The sequence below is a fragment of the Oryx dammah genome, unplaced genomic scaffold, assembly GCF_014754425.2.
Source record: "Oryx dammah isolate SB20612 unplaced genomic scaffold, SCBI_Odam_1.1 HiC_scaffold_19, whole genome shotgun sequence".
In the NCBI taxonomy this organism is placed as follows: domain Eukaryota; kingdom Metazoa; phylum Chordata; class Mammalia; order Artiodactyla; family Bovidae; genus Oryx; species Oryx dammah.
In genome coordinates this window covers 49,214,732-49,230,400 of record NW_024070203.1, presented here as the reverse complement: position 1 = coordinate 49,230,400, position 15,669 = coordinate 49,214,732, and the positions used below count along the sequence as shown (strand labels likewise).

General features: G+C 39.6%; 1 protein-coding gene across 1 annotated transcript in view; it reads right to left on the bottom strand.

The window, feature by feature from the left end:
- Nucleotides 1–15,473: 15,473 nt before the first annotated feature.
- The window catches only part of LY96 (lymphocyte antigen 96), a 33,078-nt gene continuing 32,882 nt past the window's right edge, over nt 15,474–15,669 (bottom strand). Inside the window, exon 5 of the mRNA XM_040262055.1 lies at nt 15,474–15,603. Coding sequence (XP_040117989.1) covers nt 15,505–15,603 — 99 coding nt within the window. The 3' untranslated portion in view covers nt 15,474–15,504. The remainder of the gene's footprint in view (nt 15,604–15,669) is intronic.

Genomic DNA, 15,669 nt, shown 5'->3' with positions numbered 1-15,669 from the left:
CAAAAAACTTGAAGCACCCTTTTGTGTGGATCACAACAAACTGTGAAACATTCTTAAAGAGATGGAAATGCCAGACCACCTTACCTGCCTCCTGAGAAATCTGTATGCAAGTCAAGAAACAAGAGTTAGGACTGGACAAGGAACAATGGACTGGTTCTAAATTGGGAAAGGAGTACATCAAGGTTGTATATTGTCACCCTGCTTATTTAACTTATATGCAAAGTACATCATGTGAAATCCTAGACTACATGAAGCACAAGCTGGAAACTAGATTGCCGGGAGAAATATCAATAACCTCAGATATGCAGATGACACCACCCTTACGGCAGAAAGCAAAGAGGAACTAAAGAGCCTCTTGATGAAAGTGAAAGAGGAGAGTGAAAAAGCTGACTTAAAACTCAACATTCAAAAAACGAAGATCATGGTATCTGGTCCCATCACCTCATAGCAAATAGATGGGGAAACAGTGACAGACTTTCTTTTCCTGGGCTCCAAAATCACTTCAGATGGTGACTGCAGCCATGAAAGTAAAAGACACTCGTTCCTTGGAAGAAAAGTTATGACCAACCTAGACAACATATTAAAAAGCAGAGACATTACTTTGCCAACAAAGGTCTATTTAGTCAAAGCTATGGTTTTTCCAGTAGTCATGTATGGATATGAGAGTTGAACCATAAAGAAAGCTGAGCACCAAAGAATTATGCTTTTGAACTGTGGTTTTAGAGAAGACCCTTGAGAGTCCCTTGGACTGCAAGGAGATCCAACCGGTCAATCCTAAAGGAAATCAGTCCTGAATATTCATTGAAAGGACTGATGCTAAAGCTGAAGCTCCACCTGATGCGAAGAACTGACTCATTGGAAAAGACCCTGATGTTGGGAAAGATTTTGAAGGCAGGAGGAGAAGGGGATGACAGAGGATGAGAAGGTTGGATGGCATCACCAACTCAATGGACATGAGTTTGAAAAGCTCCAGGAGTTGGTGATGGACAGGGAAGTCTGGTGTGCTGCAGTCCATGGGGTCGCAAAGAGTTGGACACAACTGAGCAACTGAACTGAACTGAACTGAACCATCACCCACAATCTGGACCCATTTTCTTTTGCCCAACAATGATTACTGTGATCAATTTGATGTATATCCTTCCTGTTTATCTATCTAATGTCTCTCTATATAAATATACATCCCTGGGACTTTCCTGGTGGTCCAGTGAATAAGATTTCACCTTCCAATGCAGGGGATGTGGGTTCAATCCCTGGTTGGAGAAATAATATTCCATATGCCTTGCAACCAAAAAACCAGAACATAAAACAGAAGTGATATTGCAACAAATTAAATAAAAACATAAACAAATAAATATATGAGCTATAACGTGAATGAACCTTGAGACATGCTATGTGAAATTAAAAAAAAAAGCATACTGTATACTTGGTAGGTTTTTTTCTTTTACTTTTCTTAATGTATCATACTGTATATGTCTGTCTGCAGCTTAAACATCTTTTACAAAGAAGTAGAATACTAACACTGTTTCCAATGTTTTAAATTACAGTGTACTAAATAAATACTAGTTATACTATTTTTGCATTTGCATATATATTTATAAGCCACAAAATTTTTAATGTTTTGATTGAAAATTTTTATTGTGGTATAAGACACAAAACATAAAACTTACCATCTTAAACACTTTTAAGTGTACAGTTGGGTATATTCACATTGTTGTGAAACAGTTCTTCAGAACTTTTTCATCTTATACAACTGAAAATATACACATTAAACAATTCTCTTTTTCCCTTTGCCAAATTCCTGGTAACCACCAATTCCCTGGATTTTAGTTACTTTAGATACATCATACAAATGGAATCATATAGCATTTATCTTTTTGTGATGGGTTTATTTCACATAGCATGTCTCAAGTTTCATTCACGTTATAGCACCTGGCAGGATTTCCTTCCTTTTTAAAGTTGAATCACATTTCTTTGTAGGTACATACCACATTTTGCTTCTCCATTCATCCATTGAACATCTGAGTTGCTTTCACCTCTTGACTATTATGAATAATGTTGCTCTGAATATAGGTGTGCAAATATTTTCTTTGAGACTCTGCTTTCATTTCTTTTGGATACATACCCAGAAGCAGGTTTGCTGGATAATATGATAGTTCTATATTTAATTTTTTAGGAACTTCTTTACTTTTTTCCATAGTAGTTGTTACCATTTTATAATTCCACGAAAAGTGCAATAGGATTCCAGTTTCTTCACATTCACAAATAATTTCACAAATAACACATTTTTTTTTTGGTAGTAGCCATCCTAGTGGGTGTGAGGTGTTATCTCATTGTGGTTTTGACTTACATTCTCTGATGTAATGACGCTGACCATCTTTTCATATGCTTGTGGCTATTTGTATGTCATCTTTAGGGAAATATTCAAATCCTTTGCCCATTTTTAAATCAGACTGATGGAGTTTTTGTTGCTGAATTGTAGGAGGGAGTACTTTATATGGGTTTCCCAGGTAGCTCAGTGGTAAAGAATCCACCTGCAATGCAGGAGATGCATTTTCAGTGCATGGGTCGGGAAGATCCCCTGGAGAAGGAAATGGCAATCCACTCCAGTATTCTTCCCTGGAGACTGCCATGGACTGAGGAGCCTGGTGGGCTCCAGTCCATGGGGTTGCAGAGTCAGATACAACTGAGTGACTAAACAACAACAGCAACAACAGTACTTTACGTATTCTGAAATATTATTTGCAAATAGTACAACAGCAACAACAGTACTTTACATATTCTGAAATATTATTTGCAAATAGTTCCTCCCATTCATAGGATACCTTTTCAGCCTATTGACTGTGTCTTTTGGTGCACAAAGGTTTTTAAGATTATTCCATTTTTCTATTATTTCTTTTGTTGCTTATGTTTTTGGCATCTTATCCAAAAAATCATTGCCAAGTCCAAAGTAATGAAGTTTTGCTTCTACATTTTCTGGGAGTTTTATAGTTCTAGGTTTTGCATTTAGTTCTTTAATCCATTTTTAATTTTTGTCTGTGGTGTAAGGTATGGATCTAGTTTCATTCTTTTACGTGTGGACATCCCGTCCTTTCCTCTTTAAGTAGTTTTGGCATCCTCATTGAAGGTCATTTGACTGTATAGACAAAGATTTATTTCTGGGCTCTTTATTCTGTTCTACTGGCTGATTTATCCATCTTTATGCCAGTACCACACTGTTTTTATTACTGTAGCTTTGTAAATCATTTAGAAATAAGGAAGTGTGGAGTCCTCCAATTTTGTTCTATTTCAAAATTATTTTGGCTACTCAGGAACTGTTAATATACCATATAATTTCAGGATAAATTTTACAGCTTAACTTAATTCATTAATATTTCTTGGAGATTTATCCATATTAGTACATCTATATCTACATCAATCTCATTCTTTTAAAATGCTGTATAATATATATAAACAGTGCCATGATTTACTTCAAATATTATCCATAATGATTGTAATATTGTTTCTAATTTTCACTGCTTTTGACTGGGAGTGCTTAAGTGCTCCTTAAATTTAAAATAAGTCAGTGGGCTTGGGTGCTTATTAATGGAACAGTCTTTTTAATGTCATTTTTATCTGAATATAAACATCAATACATACTTTTAGATTTTTATTTTTAATTGGAGGATAATTGCTTTATAATATTGTGTTGGTTTCTGCCATATATCAACATGAATTCGCCATAGGTGTATGTATGTCCCCTCCTTCTTTAGCCTCTCTGCTACCTCACACCCCATCCCACCCCTCTAAATTATCACAGAGCTCCCTGTGATGTAGTAGATACATACAACTGGCCTCCTGTTTACATTTCATGGGGCACAAAGAAATGGGCTTCACCATGGATACTTACAACTGTTAGTGGTTCTTGAGACAAGAGATAGGTGGGCTCTAGTTAAGGCATTTACAATCAGCCTCCTGTTTGCCCTCTGAAATGGAAGTAACAACAAAAACCAGGTAAAGAGCCAGTGTTTGTCTCTTGTAAACACCTTAATGTAATAATCATGACAAGGACAAAGAGGGGCAAAATGCTGTTTGAGTAAAAGATTAAGAGATCTCCTCCCCTTTGGGGATGAGGGAACACTACACATGCACAGAAAGTTTCCTTGTGGGTCAAAAAGTCAAGGGATAACACCAGGACTTAATGAGCCTTGCTCCTCCCAGAAGCCTTTACTTCGAGATCCATCCTGGCTGAAATGTGCATGTGCAACCAGGGGAGGGTCCCAGGGTAGGTCAGGTGTGGAAAAAGAAACCAGATAATTGGCCTGAAGGAAGCCAAAGACCCAGAAGAACTGACCTTACATTAATGACTTAGCCGCTTCTTCACTGTTCTCCTCCTCACTCGGGGAGATGCCCACACTCTTTCTCTCTGGGTGTGCATCTCTGCCTTGCTTTTATCTTAGCTAAACAAACCATTTCTTTGTATGTTTTCCCACTTGTTGTTGTGCTACATCTCTAATAATAAACTTTGCACCTGCATTTACAGTTTCTACTTCTGTGATAAATGCACTTTTCACTGGGGACAGAGATCCAGGGAAAAATAACTTCTAGCCTCTAGCCCTTGGTGGTCTGGTGGTTAGGATATCTGGTTCTCATCCAGGCTGCCCAGGTCCAATTTCTGAGCTGGGAATTAAGATCTTATTTTATTCTGTTACTCACTGCTGTCTCGCTAACATCACCTGCATCATACAGTAAATTTCCACTGGCTATCTAAATTTACATATGGTAACAATACATACTTATTACAGAAAACTATGTGCAGAAAAATACAAAACAAAAAAATCTAAAATATTCATAAACCTACCAAAATGATAGGCGACACAACACAGATTTGGGAGATTTACAATACAGAGATTAAATCCTAGATCTTCCATGTACTGTGCAACCCTAGGCAAGTTACTTAACTTCACTAAACACAGTTTCCTCACCTATAAAATGAAGACAATCTACCTCTTGGGATTCTGTGAGAATTAAATGAGATTATAATTTGTATAGGGTTTACCACTATGTTCTGCTGCTGCTGCTATATACATCTATGCTATATCCTATACTATTGAATCTCTAGGGAAATGGGTAACTAAATTATGATACATCCAAACAATAGAAACTTATGGAACCATTAAAAATAATGAGTTAGCTCTCTATATATAATGACTTGGAAATATTTCCAGATTCAAATTGAAAAACATATGTAAGTAATTTCATATTTTAAAATGTGCATGTTTATATAGTGAAAGTTGCTCAGTCGTGTCCGACTCTTTGTGACCCCATGGACTACACAGTCCATGGAATTCTATAAGTCAGAATACTGGAGTGCATAGCCTTTCCCTTCTCCAGGGGATCTGGAGATCTCAACCCAAGGATTGAACCCAGATATCCTGCATTGCAGGATTCTTTACCAGCTGAGCCACAAGGGAAGCCTGAATGTTTGTACACACACACACATATATATGTATATAAGCCTGAATATTCATTGGAAGGACTGATGCTGAAGTTGAAGCTCCAAAACTTTGGCCACCTGATGCGAAGAGCTGACTCACTGGAAAAGACCCTGATGCTGAGAAAGATTGAGGGCAGGAGGAGACAAGGATAACAGAGGATGAGATGGTTAGATAGCATCACTGATGCAATGGACATGAATTTGAGCAAACTCCATGAGAAAACTGAAGGACAGGGAATCCCGGCATGCTGCAATCCATAGGGTCACAAAGAGTAGGACATGACTTAGCAACTGAACAACAATATAAAAATAGTTTGCATAGAGTAATATACATATAAAACTAAAGTCTAAAATGTTACCCACTAAACTGTAAAAATAGTTTTGGGGAAGCAGTGAAGAGAAAGAAATGAAAAGAGAAATTTCACTTGCTTTTTGCATTTATGAACTGTGAAACTATTACAATGATACACAATATTTTGCAATAAAGAGGCTTACATTTTTTTTTGGTTTTGTACTCTAAAGAGAAATTCTAATTGTAAAAAGAATTAATATCTTTCAATTATAGAATCGTTTCACAGAACATTCCACCTGTTGTTTTTTGAAATTTGACAATTCCTTATGAAGAACAATTAAATTAAATATAGCAAATAGGTCATCTAAAACCTTCTAACTAGGCTCATCTTAAAGTAATATCAGGAGAGGTTTATATTAATGCAGCTCTGCAGGAGGACTTGTGAGACTGACCTGAATCTTCTGACCTACCTCAAGAGATCAACCTTGCATAAGGTAACCACCATCTAAGCCTCTCCTGGCTTTTGTTAACCTGGGCCTTCTGGCTCATTTGAAATGAGGCAGAGCAATCCATGTAAATCTCCTAACCTCAGGTGCCCAAGGCCATACAAATTAACCATTATGATCATGGTCTTTTCTCAATCCTAAAGGAAAGGTTACTTCTACAAACTGTGAGACTTTCCATTGAGAAATGAAATATTTCCTGCCATATCAGTAAATAAGAATGTCAGAGTCATCAGCGATTTCAGCCCTCCAATATGAGCCTAAGAGCACTCAGGAAGGAGAAAAATATCTGCAGTCTAACAGCCATCAGATAGCAGCCACCCCCAACAGTGAACCCAACGGAGTTCCAAAGGGAGCACAGGACACTAGCCCCAGGATAGTTGAAATGGATATGAAAGAAATGATTTTGGTAAGCCCAGAAGCTTGCCTCTTGCCATACTTAGAAAAGCACTACATTTTTTAAACTGGGATATATGAAATGAAATGAAAGTGAAGTCACACAATCGTGTCCAACTCTTTGTGACCTCATGGACTGTGGCTTAGCAGGCTTGCCTGTCCATGGGATTTTCCAGGCAAGAATACTGGAGTGGGTTGCCATTTCCTTCTTCACGGGATCTTCCCGACCCAGGGATCGAACTCTGATCTCCCGCATTGCAGGCAGATTCTTTACCATCTGAGCCATCAGGGAATCCCTGGAATATATGGTTTTCTTTAATTAACAATAATCTTTCAATGTTCAGACTACTTGCCCTTTGTTGCAAAACTTCCATATAACCTGGCTCCTCCCCTCACCTCCTCTGAGCATTTCACTCAGGGTTACTTGAGATGCTTTTAGGATTTTAAGTCCCCCACACTTAAAGTCCTAAAAATTCCCACCAAATAAAACATAGCTCTCAAATTTTAGGTTGTGATTATTTTTTAAGACAACACCATAAAAGTTACGATGCTGTCATAAATTAATCAAAATAAAAGAATTGTCATTTTCAGTATTTCCTTGAATTATGTTTGTAGATCAAGAAGTTTCTAAAAACAATTACATTTATGCACTGGAGAAGAGATGAAAATTAAGAAGAACTAAGAGCATCTTTTAAAATAACTTCAGAAAGCTAGCACAATGTAATAGCTGCAGATTACTTTATAACTTTACAAATGAAATTTACTCTTTCACAGGCAACATGGAAATCCCCAGGAACAATTCTTATAAAACTCAATTGAGGAATTCATCGGAAAGTGAAACCAATCAGTTGAAGGGGGCAAGGGAGAAGATTAGTAGGATAAATATGAGCTCATGAAATAGTTCAAGTGCAGGGAAAAGTTCAGCCTCGTAAACTTTTATTAATCATGGGACATATGGGACAAATTGAAATCCGAGACGAACTAAGCCAGCTTGTTGTTATTTAGCAGCTAAGTTGTGTCCAACTCTTTTGTGACCCCATGGACAGTAGCCTACCAGGCTCCTCTGTCCATGAGATTTCCCAGGCAAGAGTATTTGAGCAGGTTGCCATTTCATTCTCCCATGGATCTTCCCAACCCAGGGGTCAAACCTGCCTCTCCTGCACTGGCAGGTGGATGGATTCCTTACCACTAAGCCACCTGGGAACCCCAGCTAAGCCAGTTAGGATAGTATAAAACACAATGGAGAAATTCAAAGAACAATTATACTGAAAATCCTAAATGACTCCAAGAGAAAGAATAAAAAGTCAATATCTAAGCAATGTTATTACAAGTCATTTACTTTTTATGAGCAATGAAATAGCAAAAAAAGTGGTCTAATGACCTTACAAAATTGTCTTTTAAATGGCATTGCTAATGGAAAGGTGCTATCTGGTTCACAGATATAGTGAATAGCTGTTTGGACCATTCAGACCATCCAGCACCAGCTGGATGGTTCCTGGGTCATCAGGGTGCTACATCGGTCCTAGATGAGAGAGAAATAAGCTTATATCTGACTAAAGTCACTGTTACATAGGGTCTTTGCCCCAGGAGCCAAACTTGGATCCCAACAAATACTGATGAAGTCTGATTTACTGAAGAAACTGAAGGGTTATTTCACCTGTAAAACAAAGAATTGTGCTCCCAGAACGTGGTGTTCTTACCAAGACATTACAATCCAATTAGCTGGACATTTCTCTCCAAAGTTATCATCCATGCTGCAAGAGAGGTTTGTAAATGAGCTGTCAGTAAAATCAAGGTGACTCCTCAGCATCCATAACTCAAACTGAAAGACAGCTAATGATTATATATATATATACACATATATATTATATATATTTAAAATAAATATGCAATGGACTAGTAAGGGATTTTATATGTATTATCCCTTACCAGTCCATTAAAATTAGCTCCTCTCTCAGACTGTCCTATTTATGTTTGGGGCACTGTGATTCTCCCTCATCACACAAGCTTGACAACTCAGTGGTCTTTGAATTCTTCTCCTTATGCCCTTATAATAAGCAGTTGCTGCATATGTTAAGATTGTGTTTGGGTTTGGCTACATGTGAGTGAAAAATGAAAGTCATTCAGTTGTGTCCGCTTTGTGACCCCATGGACTATTCCATGGCCACGGAATTCTCCAGGTCAGAATACTGGAGTGAAGTAGCCATTCCCTTTTCCAGGGGATCTTCCCAACCCAGGTTTCCTGCATTGCAGGCAGATTCTTTACCAGCTGAGCCACCAGGGAAGCCTGGCCACATGTAAGAGGAACCCAACTAAGGTCTTCAAAACCAGAAGACAGGAGTGGGCAGTCTAGAGCTGCTATGACATCCAACTCCATAACAGTATCAGAAACTCAGGCTCCTAGTTGTCAGCTGCACAGTTATTAGCATGTGACTTTCACAGAGCTTGAAAGATGCTGCTTCCTATCTGACACCTCTGTGTCTGTCTTAGCCTAGGAAAAAGAGAATGAAGCAAGATAGAATTGCTCCTGCGTTATTAGGTTCTATAAGCCCAGAGCATAGAACAATAACCAAAACAAAATTCCTGCCCTCAGTGAGTATATTTTAGTGGCAGAATCAGATAAACTAGTAAATAAATTAGATAAACTAGTAAATAAATAGATATTATATGCTGTGTAATCTAGAGAAGGTAGCAGAAAGTGAGTTCAATATTATATAGACTGATCAGGGAAAGCATCTCTGAAGAAGTTAAATTTGAGCAGAAAATTAAATGAAAAAATGAATAAATTATGTGACTATCTGGTAGACATTCCATGCTCAAGGGAGGATGATTGAAAAGATCTGAGATTTAAATGTGTTAAACATTTTGGAGGAAAAGGAAAGAAATCATGTGGCCAGAATTAAATGAAAGATGCCGAAAGAAGTAGGCCATGAAGTTGGAAGGGTGGACTTGGAGACAAGATGATGTCAGGTCTTATGGGCCATATGGAAGGGTTTCATTCGAAGGATGACTAGATGGTCCATTGGAGGGTTTGGGGAATGAGAGACAAGAGTAGAACAGTAGATGTCGATTAAGCGGGTGATTGCAATGGCCCAGGAGAGAAGATGTGATGGATGTGGTGAGACAAGCATGGAGGTCATGAAGGAGCAGGGCTCCTGCTCAGCGATGGGGGTCAGGAGTATGACAGCCCATCAGTGCAGTGCTTTCTCCTGCCTCACCTCCAACAATTCTCTTTTTTACCTTTTACCCCGCAGCTGCACCTGAAAAGAAGATGAGAAACCTAAACCTGGAGCCAGACTGTCAGGACCCAACCCCAGTTCTGCCACTTACTAGGTATACAACCTTGCATAAGTTACATTAATTTCTGTGCTGCTTCTCTATCTTTCCCATTTGTAAAATGGGGATAATACTAATATCTATCTCTTAGATTGCTGTGAGGATTAATGCTTTTTTACTTGCAAAATGTCTATAAAAGTGGCCACCGTCTGGCATGATAAGCATCAGGAACTATTAGCTGGTCATATCATTAAACATTCTCAACATCTTGAATATGCTGAATCTCCCTCACTTCTAAACCCTGTCACTTCTCTTTCCTATGCCTGGAATATAGCACTTTAATTTCAAACAGCTTCCAACTCTCAGCCTCCAAGTCACTGCCTCCAGGAGACCTTTTCCTATCCCCTCGACTAGACTCAGTTCTCCTCTTGTTTCTTGCCCTATCACCCTATACTTCCCCTCCAGCAATGACCCCCACATCATATTACAATAGTCACTTGTTCTGTGGTAAGGTTTTCCTACTAGATCAAAAACTGTGAAGAGAAGAATCATTCTTATTTGTTTTGTTTCCATGTGTATCTTTAAAGCCAAGCACAGTGCCTGGAAAACAGGAGGCATTAACTAAATATTGAAGAAGTCGATTCACCTAGCAACCTTCTAATATTAGCAAAAGTCCCCAAAGCAGAGAATGTAGTAACTACACACCAGAGCCACATTATGACTTTCTTGGATCCTAGCGCTTTTGTTTTCACGGGCCCCCATTCTGCATAAAAAATACATATATTAAAAAGTATATTTTAAAACTGCCTTGGCATAAAGATGAATATAGCCTGGACTAGATTCATTATTATATATTCATTGTTATTATACCCATTTTTAAAATTCTTATTTTAAGGGAAATTAACATTTTAAAACATTTTTGAAGGCCTAGGCATTGTGCCCACTATGCATAATAGGTAAGTTGCCACACAGTGTCACCAATGGAAGGATTAAAGCCACGAGAAAAACGAAAACAAACTGTAGATACAGAGAACAGAGTAGTGGTTACCAGAAGGGGAGAGGTGGGGAGGGTGAAATGGTAAAGGGGGTTATCCATATTCACACAGATGGAAACTAAATCTTTGGTTAAGAGCAGACTGCAGGGTATACAGAAGCAGACATATAATGTTGAACACATGAAATATATAATGTTATAAGTCAATGCCACCTCAGTTTTTAAAAATTAATTCTAAAAATAAAATTAAAAAAATAAAACAATGGAGAAAGCCAGAAGAGAACAAAGGGAGGGATAAAATCTGAAATTAGGCTGACTTCCAGGATGAGTCAGACCATGTAGCTATAAATCAACTAGAATGGTTTCAGCTGCAAATAATAAGAGTTCTGATTCCAACTCACTAAACCAATAGCAGGACTATTCAGAGGTAGGCTGGGTCTGGCTTAGTTAATTCAATGACTCAAGTGTCTGCAGAGGTTCAGGTCCTTTCTAATTCTCTATTCTTCTGTCCAAAGTATTGGCTTCATCCAAAGTCAGGGTCCCCTTACGGTCGTCAGATGATTGTCAGCACAAATGGAGGCAACATCCTCCTGGTTTATATCCACTGAGACAGACGAGGAATTTTAGTTCTTCCCTGTAGTCTAACTGAGCCAACTTCAGTCAAGTGCCCAAATGGACCAATAATTCCCTGGAGATCACCCCACACTAGCTGATCGAGCAAATCAGGATCCATGGAGCCAGGACCACAGCATACACCAGGCAGCATCGGGCAGTGGGGAATATCCGATAACCCATTTCGCAGCTCTGGAATCCTCTCATGAGTTCAAGAGTTACAGAAAGAGCTATCATACATGAAGTACATAAAAAATATTTACATCAAGGATGCAAAGAATTTACCTCAAGTATTAAAAAGGTCAAGGGATCTTTCTGGCAAGGAAGGATCTTAAAGGGGAAGATTTGTGGAAGTGTTTTTAGAGGAAGCTGTGCTGTGACCCTCATCCCCAAGCCCCTCCCCTTAAGGGATGAAATAGAGGTAGGTAAAGACCTGCCTTCCTACCTCAAACCTTGGTGAGTGGGGATTACACAGGGCACCACAGAGAGCATAATCAGTTCAGTTCAGTCCCTCAGTCATGTCCGACTCTTTGCGACCCCATGGACTGCAGCACACCAGGCTTCCCTGTCCATCACCAACTCCCAGAGCTTACTCAAACTCATGTCCAACAAGTCGGATATGAGTCCGACCAACCAATGCCATCCAACTATCTCATCCTCTGTCATCCCCTTCTCCTCCTGCCTTCAATCTTTCCCAGCATCAGGGTCTTTTCCAATGAGTCACTTCTTTGCATCAGGCAGCCAAAGTTTTGCAGCTTCAGCTTCAGCTTTAGCATCAGTCCTTCCAATGAATATTCAGGACTGATTTCCTTTAGGATGGACTCATTGGATTTCCTTGCAGTCCAAGGGAGTCTCAAGAGTCTTCTCCAACACCACAGTTCAAAAGCATCAATTCTTCAGGGCTCAGCTTTCCTTATAGTCCAACTCTCACATCCATACGTGACCACTTGTAAAACCATAGCTTTGACTAGATAGACCTTTGTCAGCAAAGTAATGTCTCTGCTTTTTAATATGCTGTCTAGGTTGGTCATAGCTTTTCTTCCAAGGAGCAAGCGTCTTTTAGTTTCATGGCTGAGTCACCATCTGCAGTGATTTTGGAGCCCAAACAATGTCTGTCACTGTTTCCATTGTTTTCCCATCTATTTGCCATGAAGTGATGGGACCAGATGCCATGATCTTAGTTTTTTGAATGTTGAGTTTTAACAGTATGAAAAGGCAAAAAAAAAAAAAAAAAGAAAAGAAGAAGAAGAAGGAGAGAGAGATAAAGAGCTTAATAATGACCCCCAGATTTAAATGGCACAAGATTGGAATCAATGTTTGGGGACTCTCTATTGGTGACATTATCAAATCACAGACCCCCACACTGCAAAATCCAAAAGTCAGCACTCAGTCTTCATCTTATGTAACAGATGAGCAGATCAAAATCATTGGAAGAGCTTCTTCACCTGACTTCCAGCAGGCTAGCATTCCAGGTTTCCTCTTACTTCTATGGCCACTCCCTCTCATCTGCTGACTTCTGCTACACCTCACCCCCACCCTCGATGAGGGAGAACCCCAAGGCTCAATCCTTGGACCTCTTATTTTCTCTGTCAACCCTTCTCTCTACATGTTGGTAACTTCCAAATGTCCATCTCCATCTCCAACTCTCTCCTGAACTTCAAATTCATTTATCCACTGCCTTCCCAAAGTCTCCAATTGGATTAATAGGTATCTCAACATGTCCAAAACAAAGTTCTTGATTTTTCTCCCCTAAAACATGCTCCTCCCTGGCTTCCCCATCTCAATAGTGGCAACTCTATCCTTCTATTTGGAATCATCCCTGACTCCTCTCTTTGTTTCATACTCTACCATCCAACTCATCAGCAGAAGTATTTTTGGAGTTGTCTCAATTTTCAGAATATATCCAGCTTAGATCATTTATCACCACTTCCTCCATCACCTTTCACGTAGATTACTCAAAATCCTCTCAGCTTCCTCCTCCTTCCTTCCCTACTTAGATGGTCCCAAAAAGCTTCCTGTTTTTTCCCACATCTAAGTAGACAGCTGCCTTTTTAAAATGTGAACCAATGTCATTCTCTTTCAAAGAAATCTCCAGGAACTTTCCATCTCATTCAGAGCAACAGTCAAAGTCCTAAGAATGGCCCATCAAACTCCACAGCACATGCCTACCACCCCCAACACACACACCTCTCTGACGGCATCTCCCGACACACCCTTCATTTGAACAGCTCCCTGGTTCCTCCTCAAGGAAGAACACACTCCAACCCTGGGCCCTTGAAATCAGCTGTTCTCTCAACTACAAAGACTTTACTTCTAGAAAGCCACATGGGCTGCTCCCTCATCTCTTTCAAATATCATCTTCTTGGTGGGGCCTTTCCTGACCACCCTATCTGAAAGTAAAACCACATCACCTCCCCACGTCCATCCCTACCCTCTTCCCTGCTTTATTGTTGTTCACGGTGCTTAGCACACACCATGTTTGCTTCTAAAGTAACTTGGTTGCCAGTCTCTTCCCACAAAAATATAAACTCAATAAGAACTGGAATATTTCTTATCTGGGTTGTTAAATGCTGTACCCCCAGCATCCAGCCTGACATATAGCAGGTGCTCAATAAATTTTTGTTAAATGACTGCGTGAATACTGTTCTATAGATAATGAATTATTTGAATATTTTATAAGAAGAAAATGTTTGTTTAACCATTCAACAAACATGGATTCAGAGCAAATTCAAGCTTAAGTACTATGCTAGGTGCTAGTCAAGAGTGGTAAGCAAAACTGAGCTGACTACCCTACCTGTGATAACAAAAAGAGTGTTAAGAACTGGAAGGAAGTAACCTAGGTCAACAAAAGCATATCACAAAGCCAGCCAGCCCCTGCCTGGATAGGTAAAGGTGGGTGGAGGAAAGGGATCTGGGGGACCAAGAGAGCCACAGGAGACTGAAGCCTGGCTCCATGTGACACAGTTTCTGTGCAGTTTCACTCAGGACTGCCCCTGCCCAGTATCAAAAATGTAATATGTGTGCTGCACGCTGCCTGATGAGAATTCCCTGAGAAAGTAGCATTTGAGCCAATGAAGATCCACACCTATTACTGATAAGGGATAAGGGTCAGGTAGAGTAGATGCATGTAACTGAAGCAGAGGGAACTGTGTGGGTGAAGGTTCTGGACTAGGAGGGAGTATGGCACATTCTGGAACACAGAGAGCAAGGGAAGGGTGGTGGGAAAAGGGGCTGGGGAGGGAAAAGGTGGGTAGGGACTAGCAGACTCTCCAAAAGATTCCAACTTTATCCCAAACGGGATCAAAAGCCTTAGGAGGGGCTTGTTTTTGTTTTCTTCCATGTGCACCATGAGCTGTATTTTGAAAGTATTATTGAAAGTGCCTCTGTGAAGGATAACTTACCTGAGATACCTGACCAGGTGTAGGGTGGTTAGTCAGGAGGCAGCAGAGGAGTCCAGGCAACCAATGCTGGCAACTTGTTCCAAAGCAGATGCAGAAAATTGAGAGAAGACGAGCAACTGGAAAGATTACATTTATTACCTGTGTGCTACAGGCTGAATTGTGAATTCTCATAATTCACATGCTGAAGCCCTAACCCCAGTACCTCTGAAGGTGACTAGATTTGGAGACAATTAAGGTAAAATGATGTCACTTGGATAGGCCCTAAACCAGTGGCTGGTGTCCTTATAAGAGATTAGGGTTACATGCCCAGAGGGAAGATGATGTGAGGACATAGGGAGACAAAGGCCATCTACAAGCCAAGGAGAGAGGCCTCAAAAGGAACCCAATCGGCTGACAATTGGATCTCAGATTTCTAGCCTCCAGAACAAAATAAATCTTGTTTAGGCCACCTGGTCTGTGGTATTTGCTATGGCAGACTAGCAAACAAATACACAGTGTAAAAAACATTTTAAGTGAAGAATAAAACTTGAAAAATAAAAGCAAATACTTGATTTATTCTAATTGAAATCAGGGTAATGTATGATAGTAAAGTTCAAGCAAAAGAGCTTTTCTTCCGTGTTCCCCTCGATGGCTTCTGTAATACAGTTGTATTGTCCCTAAAATGAAATACAAGTAATATAAAATGTTAGATGCTTCTCTCTTATAAGACTTTTATAAGAATT